General features: G+C 39.9%; 1 protein-coding gene across 6 annotated transcripts in view; it reads right to left on the reverse strand.

Annotated features, from left to right (window-relative positions):
• VAV3 (vav guanine nucleotide exchange factor 3) overlaps positions 1-14069 on the reverse strand; it is a 198363-nt gene that overhangs the window by 48429 nt on the left and 135865 nt on the right. For 3 of the 6 annotated variants that reach the window (XM_078391828.1, XM_072998043.2, XM_078391825.1), the window contains exons 18-19: positions 7252-7337; positions 4017-4062 (exon numbers count right to left, since the gene is read on the reverse strand). In XM_078391828.1, coding sequence (XP_078247954.1) covers positions 4017-4062; positions 7252-7337 — 132 coding nt within the window. The remainder of the gene's footprint in view (positions 1-4016; positions 4063-7251; positions 7338-14069) is intronic. The other 3 variants (XM_072998045.2, XM_078391827.1, XM_078391826.1) reach the window with 1 other exon arrangement.

Consider the following 14069-nt stretch of genomic DNA (forward strand, 5'->3'; position numbering starts at 1 on the left):
AGAAAGAAAGAAAACCCACACACCCTTAACTTAAAATGTTAAAATACAACTGAAGGAAACATTATTGAAATAAAGTGGTGCCCATTAAAAGCTCTTTCTTCATAAACCATCCAGCCAAGGGACTTTAAAGCCATTCCAAACTGACTCCTTCCACCAAGACCTAGAAAGCCCTGAGTATGATTTTGTTTTTAAGTGACAAGTCTCGTGTTCATCAGACATCCCTGGCTTTTGGTGGCAAGGGGGTGAGAACTGAAAGGAAAGTTGGACCGTAATTTTTGAAAGTGATTCCTTCTTACAGGACTCTTGGCATGCCCTTACTTTGGTCATCCCACACTCTTATCTGACAGTGGCCTATGTAACAGCAGTTAAGCATACAACCCCCATCCCCAATACTGTCAAACGCTTGGTAGCAATACCGTATCTAAGGACCAAAGTTCCTCGAAATGAAGACAATAAATCTGCAGAGTTAACAACGTCTACCCTCTCACAACCACACCTCTTCCCATTCACTGGCTCAAAGACTCCTGCCAAGGACAGAGCAACTGCCGCTGCGCAGTCTAATCTTTCAAACCCCAACCCCTGCCACCCAGTGCTAGATAAAAGTTTCTCCAGGTTGCAATTTCCTTGTTAGGGAATCCTAAATTTTCAATCATACCTTACCTAGGGCTACAGTCCTGCTCCAAACTGTGGAACCTAAACATATTTCCTAAAACTGTAAGTGATGGTGTATCAGATGGAGAATTTGTCCGACAAAGGAATTTGCACACTGTTTTCCGAGAATGTCAGATAACAAGCTTATTGGAATGTCATGGGAACACAGAGGAACTGCAACTTGTAGACCTCAGAAGGAAAAAAGTGTGTGCCAGAGCACAGTGAGGCAGTATGGGGCTAGAGGCACCAGTTATATTTCTTCCAAAATTCACCATATACAGTGATGATGATGATGAAATTTAAGGGAGCAAATAATCCTTTTTAACAGTTTGCATTTCAGGTCCCAGGCCACTGAGGAGTGGGAACATCATCAACACAACCAAGATATGCTTTGATTGGAATTCTTGCATTATGCAGGGGGTTGGAGTCAATGGCTTTATAGGCCCCTCCCAACTCCATGATTATACAATCCTAAGAACCTTCTTCTTCCTGCAGATATGAAGGTCTTTCAAAGTGGCTGCCTCCAGCCTGTGACCCTGTTTTCAAGATAAATGCAAAACTGTACCCAAGTTGCTTTTACAGGTCCTATACTTAGAGACATTTAACAACTCCTGACTTGTCTTATATCTGAACGCATTATAATTAAACTGTGAAAAAGAACTTGTTAAAAAAAAAGACCACACATAAAAAGCTCTCATCAGAAAAACTAGTGAAAAATAGGAGTATGTGAGGAAGAGGGGGAGAATCTCTCCAAGCTTAAGAGAAAGAACTCGCATGTGATTTTATTTATTTAGATAAGAAGTGAGCAGATCTTGCATTACAAGAGGATGTTGGAGATGCCACATCTCAAAAGCCATAGCCAGCATAGCAAAAGGTGAAGTGTGGGAGGGCCATCCCCAAGGTCGCTGAGCCACACTGTTGTTGGAGTGAGGGCATACCCTCCTAGCAAGATGCGGCTGCTCCTGAGGGGAGGCGTGGCTGCCCATTCTTCCTCTTTGTCATAGAGATAGAAAGCTAACTTCAAAGCCTTTCTTTGGGCCAATCCTAATTGGCATTATGTAACCATTATCCTATCTGAACTCTGTCAACTATCTGTATACTATCAACAATCTGTAACTATAATAAAAGGGAGTCTTCCTAGGGTTGTTGTCCCAGAGGTGGATCCAGAGTTGGATCCAGAGGTGTATGAAGGCGTGTGTGGAGGACTCCGCTGGCAGACATCCATGTGTGTGACAGACTTCTTTAACTTCTCTCTCTAAGACTATTTGCTCTCTTAATTACTTGTGATCACATAAACTATCAGCTTTCTCATTTCGTGACCGCAACAGTGAAGGAACATGGAAGTTGCATTCCAACAGTAGCTAGCAGGACACTAACTGCCCACTTTGATTTAGACAAAGGGCTAGAATAAGACATTGCACATTTGTCATATTTCCATGCTCTGGTACTGCTTCTTAGACATAAAAGTGAACGAGAATTGGGTGGGAGCGAGGGATAAGCAAGAAAGGGAAAGGGTAAAAAGTATACCCTTCCTCCATGCAAACCTCTGCTCCTACCACAATTGCTTTGTAACCAGAAATAGGGGGCAGTGTTTGGAAGCACAACTTGGCTGCTTGCCACTCGAAACAAATAAATACTTTTCATAGCAGAAATTCAATCAGAGTCTGCTGTCTGTCCCTATATACTTTTGGCAACTGTGAATTCAAAGTTAGCCCTAATAAATGTGCAAAAATTAAGAATGCAGAACTTGATGTGCATTTCTTTGAAGACTTTTCACCTCAATATTTCTGTTACCTTAGCCTTGTCAAAAACAACAACCTTGAGAACACACAAATATACACACACTGCCTTGCAAGGCGGCAGTCCAAGGATCTAAAAAAGCCACAAGTTTGTTTAAGCAGCAGAAGGCAAAGGAGGAGTTAACCCAAAGCCTGTAGATATGTAAACAAAGTTTAAGAGAACTACTTGTAACAGCGAAGCAGAAATTAGTCATATGACTGCACCCTTAAAAATATGGGTAGGGAAGCGATTAGCAGGGTGGCAGCTTTTTTGGACTACAACTATAGAACTGAGCAAGACTAAACAGTCCTGGGAGACAGTGTCCTGTAACTTAGCTTAGAACTGAAATCAGGATTTCAACTGCTGCAGCTATACTACACCCAGTACCGCTGCAATAGCAGTCAAATTAAATACTTAGCCATTGCCATGTACGCAGCAGACATCTGATGCCAGGTCTATCAGATGCAGAACCAAAGCAAGCTGTGGTCAATCCATTTTATATTCAGGTTCTTCGTATCCAGCAAAATCTTTCTACAACAGTACAAGAACTGCTTGATAGCTCAGTGGTCTAGGTATCTGGCTGTGGAGCCAGAGGTTTGGAGTTCAATTGCTCCCTGTTAGAGAGGGACATGGATCAGAAAAATGGGGATTCATTTGATTCATGATTTGTCAAGGTTGACGAATCACAAATTACAAATTTACAATTTTACACCCTATAAAACTGCCCCCAAGCACTTAGAGACACCAAACTTGCAAAGAAGCTTCCTCCAACTCTCGTCTACAAGCCCTGTATGTTTGGCGAAATTTAGGTTTTGGATGTCAAAGTTATACACCCACAAGGAGCGCCCTTCCAGGAAAGTTCCCCCCAGACACCTAAAGACACTAAAATCAGAGGAGCTTCTACTGACTCTCCTCTACAATCCCTCCAAGTTTGGTGAAGACTGAGTTTACCCAAGCCAGCTGCTAAAGGGCACTTTACTGGGCGGGGGGGGGGCACTTTGTGGAAGTATGACTTAGATGTCTAAAACCCAGTCTTCACCAAACCTAGAGAGATTGTAGAAGAGAGTCATAGGAAAAACCCCTTCAACTGTGGTGTGTCTAGGTGCCAGGGGGGCATTTTATAGTCAAACAAATCAAATAATTAAAAAATTGCTAAAAATTCATTGATTCATAAGAGGCATTGATTCATATAAATATGAATCAACGAATTAGTTATTTTTGAATGAATTTGGTGATTCTTTTTTAAATAAGTGCCCATCTCTACCCGCTGTGACTCCCTGACAGGAGCTGGACTCGCTTTCCAGCTCTGCAGTTCTACAATTATGCTGCTGATGATAAAGAAGTGAGAAACTTTGCCCTACAATTCTGGTTAAAAAACTAGGTAGAATATTTAGGCCCATGATAGTTCAACACAGCAGATTTGTATAAAATCACATCTCTCTCATTCAGAGGACTTGCATATCAAGCTCCTAGACTGGAAGCACTCAGACGTCTCAATCTCCAAAACAGAAGATAGTACAATCATCTGACACAAAAGCTCTAACCTTTATTCTCCTTAAGGGTTTTTTTAAAAAAGGGGAACAAACCTGAGTCCATGAACCTGGAGCTCTTTCGAAGCCCATTTGGTCGTTTCTGTAAATTTGACAAAACGCAAGTTAGAGATGTCAGGCAAAAACAAGAACAAAGATGACAAAAATGTTGTGGCACCTTAAAGAGCAACTGCTATATTTTAATATAAGCTTTCATGAACAAATCCACTTCTTTAGACATGAGAATAGGTCAGAATGGCAAATATTGATACAGTTATACATAGCCCCAAAACAAGTTAGAGATTTGTTTTAAAAGCAGTTCCTGTCCAATTATTTGCGCACGTTCAAATAGTACTCGTACTTTGGGCAGTTCAATTAAGTGGAGTTGAGTGTCGAAAGTCACTCGTTTAGCATTCAAGGCAAGGATTCAAAGTAAGAGTGCCTACTCCAAAAATTCTGCTGCCTCAAGCATAGTCCAAACAATGCTCTCTCACCCTACTGGAGCTCATACCTTAAAGGTCTTGCTATATTACTCAGATACAAATCTTTGCCTTCATTTACCATCTCACGCCACCCCCATGGTGCAATCATTTTGCTAGTTACATGTCCAGGCCAGCCCTGCCTAATAGATGATGCAGACCATCTGCTGTTTCTGTATTTCTAAGGGAATGTGGATAACATTTTGACATCTGCAGAAGTGTGGAGCACCAATTATAGGCAAAGCTCACTACATGCAAAGGTATATGCTTTTCATCTCACAGAGAGCCTTCCTGGCATTAAAAGGCTACTACAGAATTCACCTCACCTGAGTGGTGAGGATGTAGATCAAGAGTTCATATCAGAAATATAATGTGAGAAAACTGTTTTTGTTTTTCTTTGCTGAAAGGGAGTAATACACAACAATGAGCTAGTGGCAATACTTAAGAGAAGATAAAAGCAGTGCAGCTATTTGTTTGACAGGCCTTCTGACTACTAGAGAAAGGAAAATTATATGTTTAAAAAAAGCAGCTGCCACTCATTACTCCCCAAAAAGATATTCTTATGATGGATTCAGACCGCAATTCACTAAAAATTTGTACAAATTTGCAACTGGCCTACAACTGAAGTCATTCCTCTGCTTTATACCCAGGGTTTCAAAAGCTCTGGTTTTCATTTACAGTGAAACTCCAATTAACTATAGAGAAGTGAAAATGCAATTATAATAAAAAGTAATTTCTAGTTCACCTTCAGTTTCCTTGCTCAAGTGGCAGATATGACTTGTAAGGGAAAGAAAGAATGTGGTCTTGGAACAATACACAAAAATGTATGTGAAAGCCAGTGTTAACCTTCTGTTTTTTTTTGTTTTTGTTTTTTTAAAAAATTGCATTAAGCTACACAGTGGGGTTGAAAGTGAGAGAAAATGAGGGCAGCTTATAATCATGCAACATCCTGCCTCCCTCTCACTAGTCTTAGTTTTCAAACTGAAGTGTGGATAGCTTGTCTGAAGTTGAAATGCAGCTTGTTGATATCTTAGACAATACTGTGGAATCTGAGGAATGACAGCAAAGTGTATTAAACCAAACAGGGTATAATCTCCATATTTTCATAGTGGAGTAAAACAGCATTCTAAACATTAAAGAATAATGTTAAAGACTGATGTCAGAATATTTATTTGTCAGTCAAGATAGCTTGCAACAACTTGGTGTGTGAGACAGAAGCTTCAAATGATGCCCCCATGACAAGAAGATTTAAAATATTATAAAAACCTCCCCTTGATTTCTGACATTTATCCCACAACCCTCATCTGGAAGTTAGGATATACAGTACAATGTATGTTCTGAGCTACATCAAGATGTAATGCATATATACTGACAATATGCTGCCCTGTGGTTTTATTGCACACTCAGCTGCCTTAGGCTAACCAGCTCATCCTGTATATAATGGCAGAACCGGTATCTGCCTGGCCTCTTCCACCAAAGTGTTCCAGAGTAGGGAATGTCGTATGCAAAATAAATGCAAGCATATGCCAGCAACTACAGTGGAAATCACTTATCTTTCCTTCCTGAAGTTCTGCAAGCAATAACACTGAGATTATACAATCTCCTCATCCAGAAACATGAACACCTTTATACCCTAAATAACCATATTCCCTAGGTTTTCTGCAGAGAACCCAATGAGAACAAAGGCACACACTAACACAAATTTAGCTTGAACCTCAACCCCTCTGTCACCAAAGTATCATGCAGATTGAGTGCCCCAATATCAAATGGCTCAACCTCCTTGCATTCTCCCTTTACTGGAGAACACACGGTCGAATCCTGAACAGGGATAAATCTACATTTTTAATCAAACGGTAAGACCACAGTTCACATAAAACCCTTCACAGTGTATATGAAGTATACTCCAAACATATTTTGCTCTTGAATGAAGCAGGATATGAAACAATGAACAGTGGAGCAGCAATGTGGTCCTTGTAGCCTTTTCACTTAGCACTGCCTCTTATATTTCAGAGAAGTACCTGAGGATTCAAGAGAGATCAATTCTATGTCGAGAAAAATAACCTTGACTTCCTTTCTATAAATGCATCAAGATAATGAACAAAGATTTAATACCGAACTCCCTGAACATGTGCCCATTGGCCATTGCCATTCAGTCACAATGTTAAAGATCTGTCAAGTAATTCTGTGACAAGAGCTTAACTTTCCAAATTCGGTAGCTAGCTGCGCATTCGGCAGTCAAGAGGTTGAAAACTGCCGAACTTGGTATTCATAAGCTTCCTTCTGCCACCACTACACTATGGAAATTTAGTCACTTGTAATTCTTCTGCCAAAATCACATGGCGGCCCATAATCTTAAACTCAAAGAGAACTGCCTTGCTTTGGTTTTCTTCTCTGTGTTCTGCTCACATCTTGAACCCAAAGGAAATCTGAAGAAAACTATACAAATCCCCTGAAACATACTGCAGCATTAGAACTTGAGCCCGTTAAGCTTAAGCAAATTCAAGTCTCTCAGCTTCTAATAAGAGAGTTACACACTTGATTAATGTTTTCTTCAGTGAAATCCGTAAGGCTTGAAAACGCTTAATCCTGAGCTGATTGTGCCCTTTGTCTCTCTTTTTAACCCCAGTCTGCAGAAGGAGTTTAAGCACAAACACCCAAACCACTTCAGAGAATAGGATTGGGGGCACGGGGACTATTTCGTTACACAAACACATACATACACACAAATGAGGCAATCTGAATAAAAGACATATTCAATTTACACATCAAATCTTTTTTGTTTGTTTTAATTTTTTAAAAAAAGGTAGACTCACCTCATGTTTCAGGGTCCCATGATCTGGAAGAAATGTAAACATTGGCATGGTCAGCTTGCTCTGCTCAACAAGAATAATCCCTAGCTCTGCAGCAGGGCGAGAGTACGCGGAACTACTGTGTGTTGCTAGCTGATACCTGTTTTATGCTCCAACAGCCCTGGGGCTCAGTTAGTTCTTTTGCAAACTGTATTCGCTAAGTTTTATTGGCTCAAGCTCAGTTGCACTGAAAAGCTATAAAGACTTTCAAGTTTATGCTCAGCCATGTGACATTGAGTTTTCTAAACCAACAGATCACCTAAACCTTCAGAAGCAGTTCTAAGACCGCAGAAACCTGAAGAGGTGAGACATTTCACATTTCAAATCTGCACTGCAATCTGAATTTAGACCATGGTAGAAAAGATGGCAGTCCCTCTGACAGAACATCTTAGTGCAGCTTTTGCATCACACACACATACATGCACTTCTAGTTTAAAAAAACATTTAAAATGAATTTCTGCCCAGGGATGCAACGTTTACAACTCTGTTGTCAACAAATCAGTCTTGAACAAAAGCACAAAACAGATCTGAGTTCCTCACATTTGATCAATATTGCACATATGCATGAGGCATCACAAAGACATAACAGCATTTTATACTGCTTTTCCTTACATGATGCCTTCATCTAAAGCAGTGGTTCCCAACCTTGGGTCTGGACTGAAACTTTCAGAAGGCTTCACCACTATGCTGGCCAGAATTTCTAGGAGTCGCAATCCAAGAATATCTGGGGACCCAAGGCTGGGAACCACTGATTTAAAGAATAGCACTACCAGTTTTGCACAACAAAAGAGAGAGTGTGTGATGTAGAGCACTGGAATGGGATCTGGGGGAGCCCCATTAAAAGTTCCCAGCATCCTTGGCTTTGTAATTTTTCTCAAGTTTTAAATGTTTTGCCTATACAAAACGTATGAGAATAATAAAATGGGGACAAGACAGCCCTGTACATGTGCCATATGTAACATATAAACAAATATTTTTCAAAATCGGTTGCCTTCTAAGGGGAGTCCCAAGACCAAATTGTGACATGGAAGGGGGGGGGGCTGCCACTATGAACACCAAAGCCATTATTTCTGCATATAAAAGGTCTTTAGATTCCAGCCAGTTTGTCTTCACCTTAGCTCAATGAAGGCCACATTTGCTTGTTGGCCAGCAATTGTCAAATAAAGAAGTAATGGTTGGGCAGGAATGAACCAGCAGCAACTTTTTACACAGAATCTTGTTTTATATTTCAGTACAGAAACCATAAAGGCTAAAATCAGTTTTATTTTTACATTTTCTCTGTATACAATTTCCCCCCCCCCAAAGAGAGAATGTTTTATGCATAACATAATCATCATCTTAGAACTGCAGTGCTGGAAAGGACTCTATGGATCATTGAGTCCAGACCCTGTCAAGGAGGCACAGTGAGGAATCGAACTCCCAACCTCTGGCTCCGCAGCCAGACGCCTAAACCACAGACCTATGTAGTATCATAGCATTCTATAGCAAAATGGGATATAGCCTGAATTGCCATACGGAAAGTTTATTATGTTTAAAACTCTTTAGAAATTTACTTCAAGTCATTAAAACCTAAAAGCTTTTTAAACCTAAAAGCTTTAAAAATCTTACTCTGGAGGGCCTTTCTTTTTTGTTAAGAACCAAACTTTTCTGCTGCTCAGTGTCTTGAATTTAGTTTTCCTTTTCTTGGCTACTAACCATAAATGCTGATTAATGAGCAAATAAGGCCTGCCTATTAAGTAGATATGGGCATTGCTGCAGAGATAGCCGCCAATATTCATTACATCTGGTGGACAAAAGGGGACAGGTTTTTTTGACACTGCTGAAGAATGAGGAAGCAGTTTTGAGATTTTGTTTTGTGTTTGTTTTTCACTTGTTTGTGAAAACATTATTAATGTTTTCTGGCTCTCAAAACTAATTGTTGAAATTGTTTAGTAGTGGTGTTCTGTAGGACTAGTGCAACCTGTCAGCATTCCTACTTGTGTTCCCTCAGCTCTACCATCATTTATGTCACAGATATTGCAAAAAGGAAGAATCTCAGCAGAGACAAGAAAAGTAGTCTTCTAGGTTTGATAGCTGACTGAAAAGCAGCAGCCTTATAGCTGCAAAGGAGTCCTGTTGTTTTTCAGGAAACAGTGCTCCTTCAGTGACTGATGTAAGTTGCTTTAGGTCCTTTTTAAAGAGAAATGTGGGGTAAAAATATTTTAAATAATAAATAAATGACTAACACTGCTTATCGATACAACAACTCAGTGTCTGGGTATACATATTTTAAATGCACCAAAGTAAGTTATATACGATTTCCCAGTACTCATTAGATAGCATGAAATGATATTGTTCACTCTTTTCTTTATTAAAGAAAAGAAGGAGAGGGAAGATTTCAAAAGAAGAATTGCAAGTGCATCAGCATACAATAACTCCTATGAACAAAGTTCAACTTTTGACATGTTAAAACTCAGAGTAGCACCCAGTTCAAGACATGAGTGGGCTTGTCTTCCATTTTGTTTGAACAGCTTATCATGAAATGAAACACAACTCATGCTGTTTGGCAACATTAATATACATATTAGATTTATTTATTTCAAGGCATGTTCCCAGGAGTGCTTTTCTTCCCTTCTCTCAGCACTTTATTTCGGGGGGGGGGGGGGGGGAGAGACACACACACCACTGGACAGACTCCTTTGGAAGCATCAAGTGCAAAATGATCTTAAAAACATCAGAGTCTGCTTGCTGGATTTCACCAATGGCCTAGTATTTCCTCTCAAACCCTAACAGCTAGTTGCCCTCAGGAAGATCACAAACTGGGCACCATCTCTTCAGGCATGGTACAGTTTTGCATTTGCTCCAGAGCACCTGAGAACAAAATACAAGTGTACCTGTGGACACGCAGCATTTTAGGTGTACTTAGGAAAATGTATCAGGTATGCACAAATAAATGAACATCTATCATATGAATATGGTCATGGTTCTCTGCTGCATCTGTTACTAAAAAGGAAGGGGGATTTACAAGCTTAGCCAAGGGCCACTTTACTTATTACTTTTCTTAGATATGGAAAGTATAAAAACAACAGACATCTTCATTGCACATGTACATTCACTAGGGAGTCGTCACTGGCATCTGTTCCCTTTTTATAATGTTGGGAAAAAACCAGTATGAATGTGTGGATTGGTCCATTTAATTATGAAAAGACTCCACAGCCTACTTCCAAGAAGAAATCAGAAATGTTTTGTTTCTGAAATAATGTCACAGCTAATGTCATCAGCCTAACATGGTATAATTTATGCAACAGGATTTTAGCCAGTGAAAGATGACTGCACAGATCCTTCTGCATAGTTCTACAGAGGAGTTGATGTTGGCCAAAACCAGACAAAAATACTGGGGAGGCCTCCGTTTTTATGTCTACTAAGGATTTCTCCTTCCTATCCAGTGGCTTGCCATGGCTTCCTAAGGAGGAAAGTTATTCCAAGGGTGCCTTGAGATCTTTGGGGAAGAAACGGGAAATGTTTCATTTCTGAAAAAATCACCAGGGCCGATGACTCAGGCTGTGTGACAATACCACTTAATGCACATGCTAGATCATTCTTACAAAACGTAATTTACAGCAATAGGATTTCAGCCATTGTTGCTTACACTAATTCCAAGGGGTTTTTCTAAAAGAATAGTCTTTAAGAAAGTTGCTGGTATTAATTCAGTTTATTACTGACATAGAGAAAGAAGTTTGTATCATATTTATGGGAAGACATTTTGCCAAGGTATCCCTTGCTCAAAACTGAGCAGAAAGGATAAACTCCACTATATAATCTGACCTTTCCTGCAAGCATTTCTAGTAAGAGCTTGCTCACCCAGTTCCCTAGCAAGTCTGGCCCATAGCTAGGAGGGTGGAAGGGTTCTGGGAGTTGTAGTCCAAAGAAGCAGCTTTTCCAACCTCTGGTTCTGCTTTCAGGTCATCTGCAGTCTTGGCAATGAAACACAGCCTGCAGCTCTCTCTCCCTTTCAAGTTACCTTGATGGTGCAGGAGACACTAGTCTCCTTTCCAGGGGGCCTGGTATAAGATTTATTGCACCTTATACCAGCATGCACTACTTTATCTGGTGTTATAAAGAGATGTTTTAATATCATTCAATGCAGATATTGGGCTAAATTTATGGCTGTCTTCAAGTTATTAAAAATGCCTGGACAACAATGTAAATCAATAATAGTGACTAACGTACTGGAGAAGATAAGGCAAATAGGTCTTTAGTAGTTAGTCTGGGGAAGTAAGCAAGCAGATGCTGCTCTTCTAATCCTACATTACAAATCACAGCTTCAAAAATGCTCTTCTCCACAGCTAGTAAAAGGATGAGGGTGCCCTGTCCCTTTTCAGTTCAATCACCCTATTATTTATACTAAGGTTTGCAGACTCTTCCCCAGTCAGTTTGAGGATACAATAATTAAACTATTTTTGTTCAACTGCTAGAGGCAGAGATCACACACAGACAACTTCATGGATTAATGCACTGAATAAATTATCATTTTACAACATCAAAGATTCTGGATGTTCTTTTCCAAGTTTCTTTAAAACCTCTGCCCTGATTTGCTAAAATTAGAAATGCAGTGCTGTATAAAATGACCTGATCACTAACATACTTAGGTTGGTTTATTCTTTATTCTTTTTGCATGGCATGGTATTTAGTTTTATGTCTGGCATCCAATCTGGCTAAAAACCAATTGTGCTTTTAAAATTTCAAATGCCTTCTATATAATCTCAAGCCTCTGGGGTGAATTTCAAGCTTCTGGGGTGAATTTCAAAATGGTAAGTGAATTTTCATTATGTAAAACGAACTCTGCACAGCCATCCTGTCTTAGTGGTTCTTGTATTACTTTCAAGACAGTGGCAACTTTTCACCATCCAGATATTACTATTTTGCAGATCTCATCAGCTTTAGCCAGCCTGGGCAACCTGTAAAGGATGAAGTAGTACTATGGCCTAAACCAGTTCATTAAAAAAACAAAACAAACATACAACAGAACTTAAAGGGCAGGCCTGCGAATAAGATTTTTAATTTCTGTTGTGTTCCACTCAGAGATTCAGTTCTTCAAAAGTTAAGGAGGATGTTCAATCCTAAAAAATATCCTGTCGTATATGCGCTTTTGAAATCACTTCAAGAAAGAGATCCCATGAGCCTAATCATTACACTGAAATGTTCCTTCAAAATGTAAAGGAAAAAAGCCCAGCATACATGGGGCATTATCAACATGAATGAAAATGAGAAGTATATTTTCCCAATATTATCCACTCTGTCAAGAGTTTAAATTTCCACTCTTAACACTAAACCTCTCTGCCTTGCATTCGTTTTTCTTCTAACATGAGTCTGCTGTTCAGACAAACTATTTCATGCCTGTGCTATCTCATTCGTTCCTCCACTGTTCCTTATAGCTCTTTCCATCCTTTGTGTGCTCACTCACCCTAATATTTATTACGGTAATTTTCCTTGCGCAAGAAGTTCTGTAAGACCCACTCAACGCTCCAGTGTCATCTTATTTCAGCTGTGCACCTGCAGGCTGACATTGTCTTGTATTTTATGTTTGTAGAGTAACTACAGTAACCAACAGATTTCACATGCTTTAGAAATTAGCAAGCAAATGATTGCTGTAAGACCTTCATTGCTTCATATTTTAAAGCTTTCAAGGCAATGTTTTTGACTTTCAAAATCCTAAATAGCTTCAGCCAAAGGCAACCTCAGAGACCAGCTCTTGCCACAGAAGTTGTCCCACATGTAACTGCTGGATAGCTCAGTAGTTTAGGTATCTGGCTGCAGAGTCAGAGGTCAAGGTTTGGATTCCCCACTGTGCCTCCTCGACAGGGGGCAGACTTGATGATCCACAGAGTCCCTTCCAGTTCGGCAATTCTATGATGATGATGATCCCTTGGTAGTGCTTGCCTCAAGTTGTTTCCTTTCTTGATATACTGTCTTCTGCTCATCACAGGGCACAGAAGAAGTTCCAACAGGTTTACCTTACCACTTATATTTTAGGCCTCTGACTTCTAAGTAGGCTGCACTGGCTTTAAACATAATATTTGTGTATGATTATTTTGGATGTTGGACTTTACAGCTAGGAGTACCCTTGTACATCTGCTGAGTGGGAAAGCAGAATTGTTAGGGCTGTTCTAAAGCCAAATTTCAATGCAGACAGCACTCTAGAAATCAAGACAGTTCTTGAATAAACTCAGGATTTATCTAACAACTAAAAAATTTATGTAGCACTGAAGAAGAATTTAAGCAATGGAGTCTAAAAGAAAAAAAATGTAAGGAAATCCTTGCTGGATGTGAACAGTGGCCTATCTCATCTAGCATCATGCTTCCCACAACGGCAACCAAATGTCTAAAAGAAAGACAGAAAGGTAATAGCCACATCCCATCATTGCTCCCCACTAACTGGTACTTAGGAGAATACTGACTGTAATCCTGGAGACTGCATACAACTATCATGACTAGCAATTACATGTATTTTACTCTGTCCCCTGGTAGAACCTATATCAATATATCACCAAAACTGCCCTGAACATGCCGAATTTCATCAGATCTCAGAAGCTAAGCAGGGCCAGGCCTAGTTTGTGCATGGATGGAAAATCATTGAAAAATCTCTCAAATCTTCAAATAGAGCTAGGAAAGGAATCCCATTTGAAACTCTGAGGACCAAAGGCCAGTCAGAGAGGTCAATATTGATCAAAATGCCAGATGCAGGGGAGAGGTATCAGGGGACAGATATCTAGTTGTCTCGTGTGCTCCCAGAGGCATCTGGT

The sequence above is a fragment of the Pogona vitticeps genome, chromosome 4 (genome assembly GCF_051106095.1).
Source record: "Pogona vitticeps strain Pit_001003342236 chromosome 4, PviZW2.1, whole genome shotgun sequence".
In the NCBI taxonomy this organism is placed as follows: Eukaryota; Metazoa; Chordata; class Lepidosauria; order Squamata; family Agamidae; genus Pogona; species Pogona vitticeps.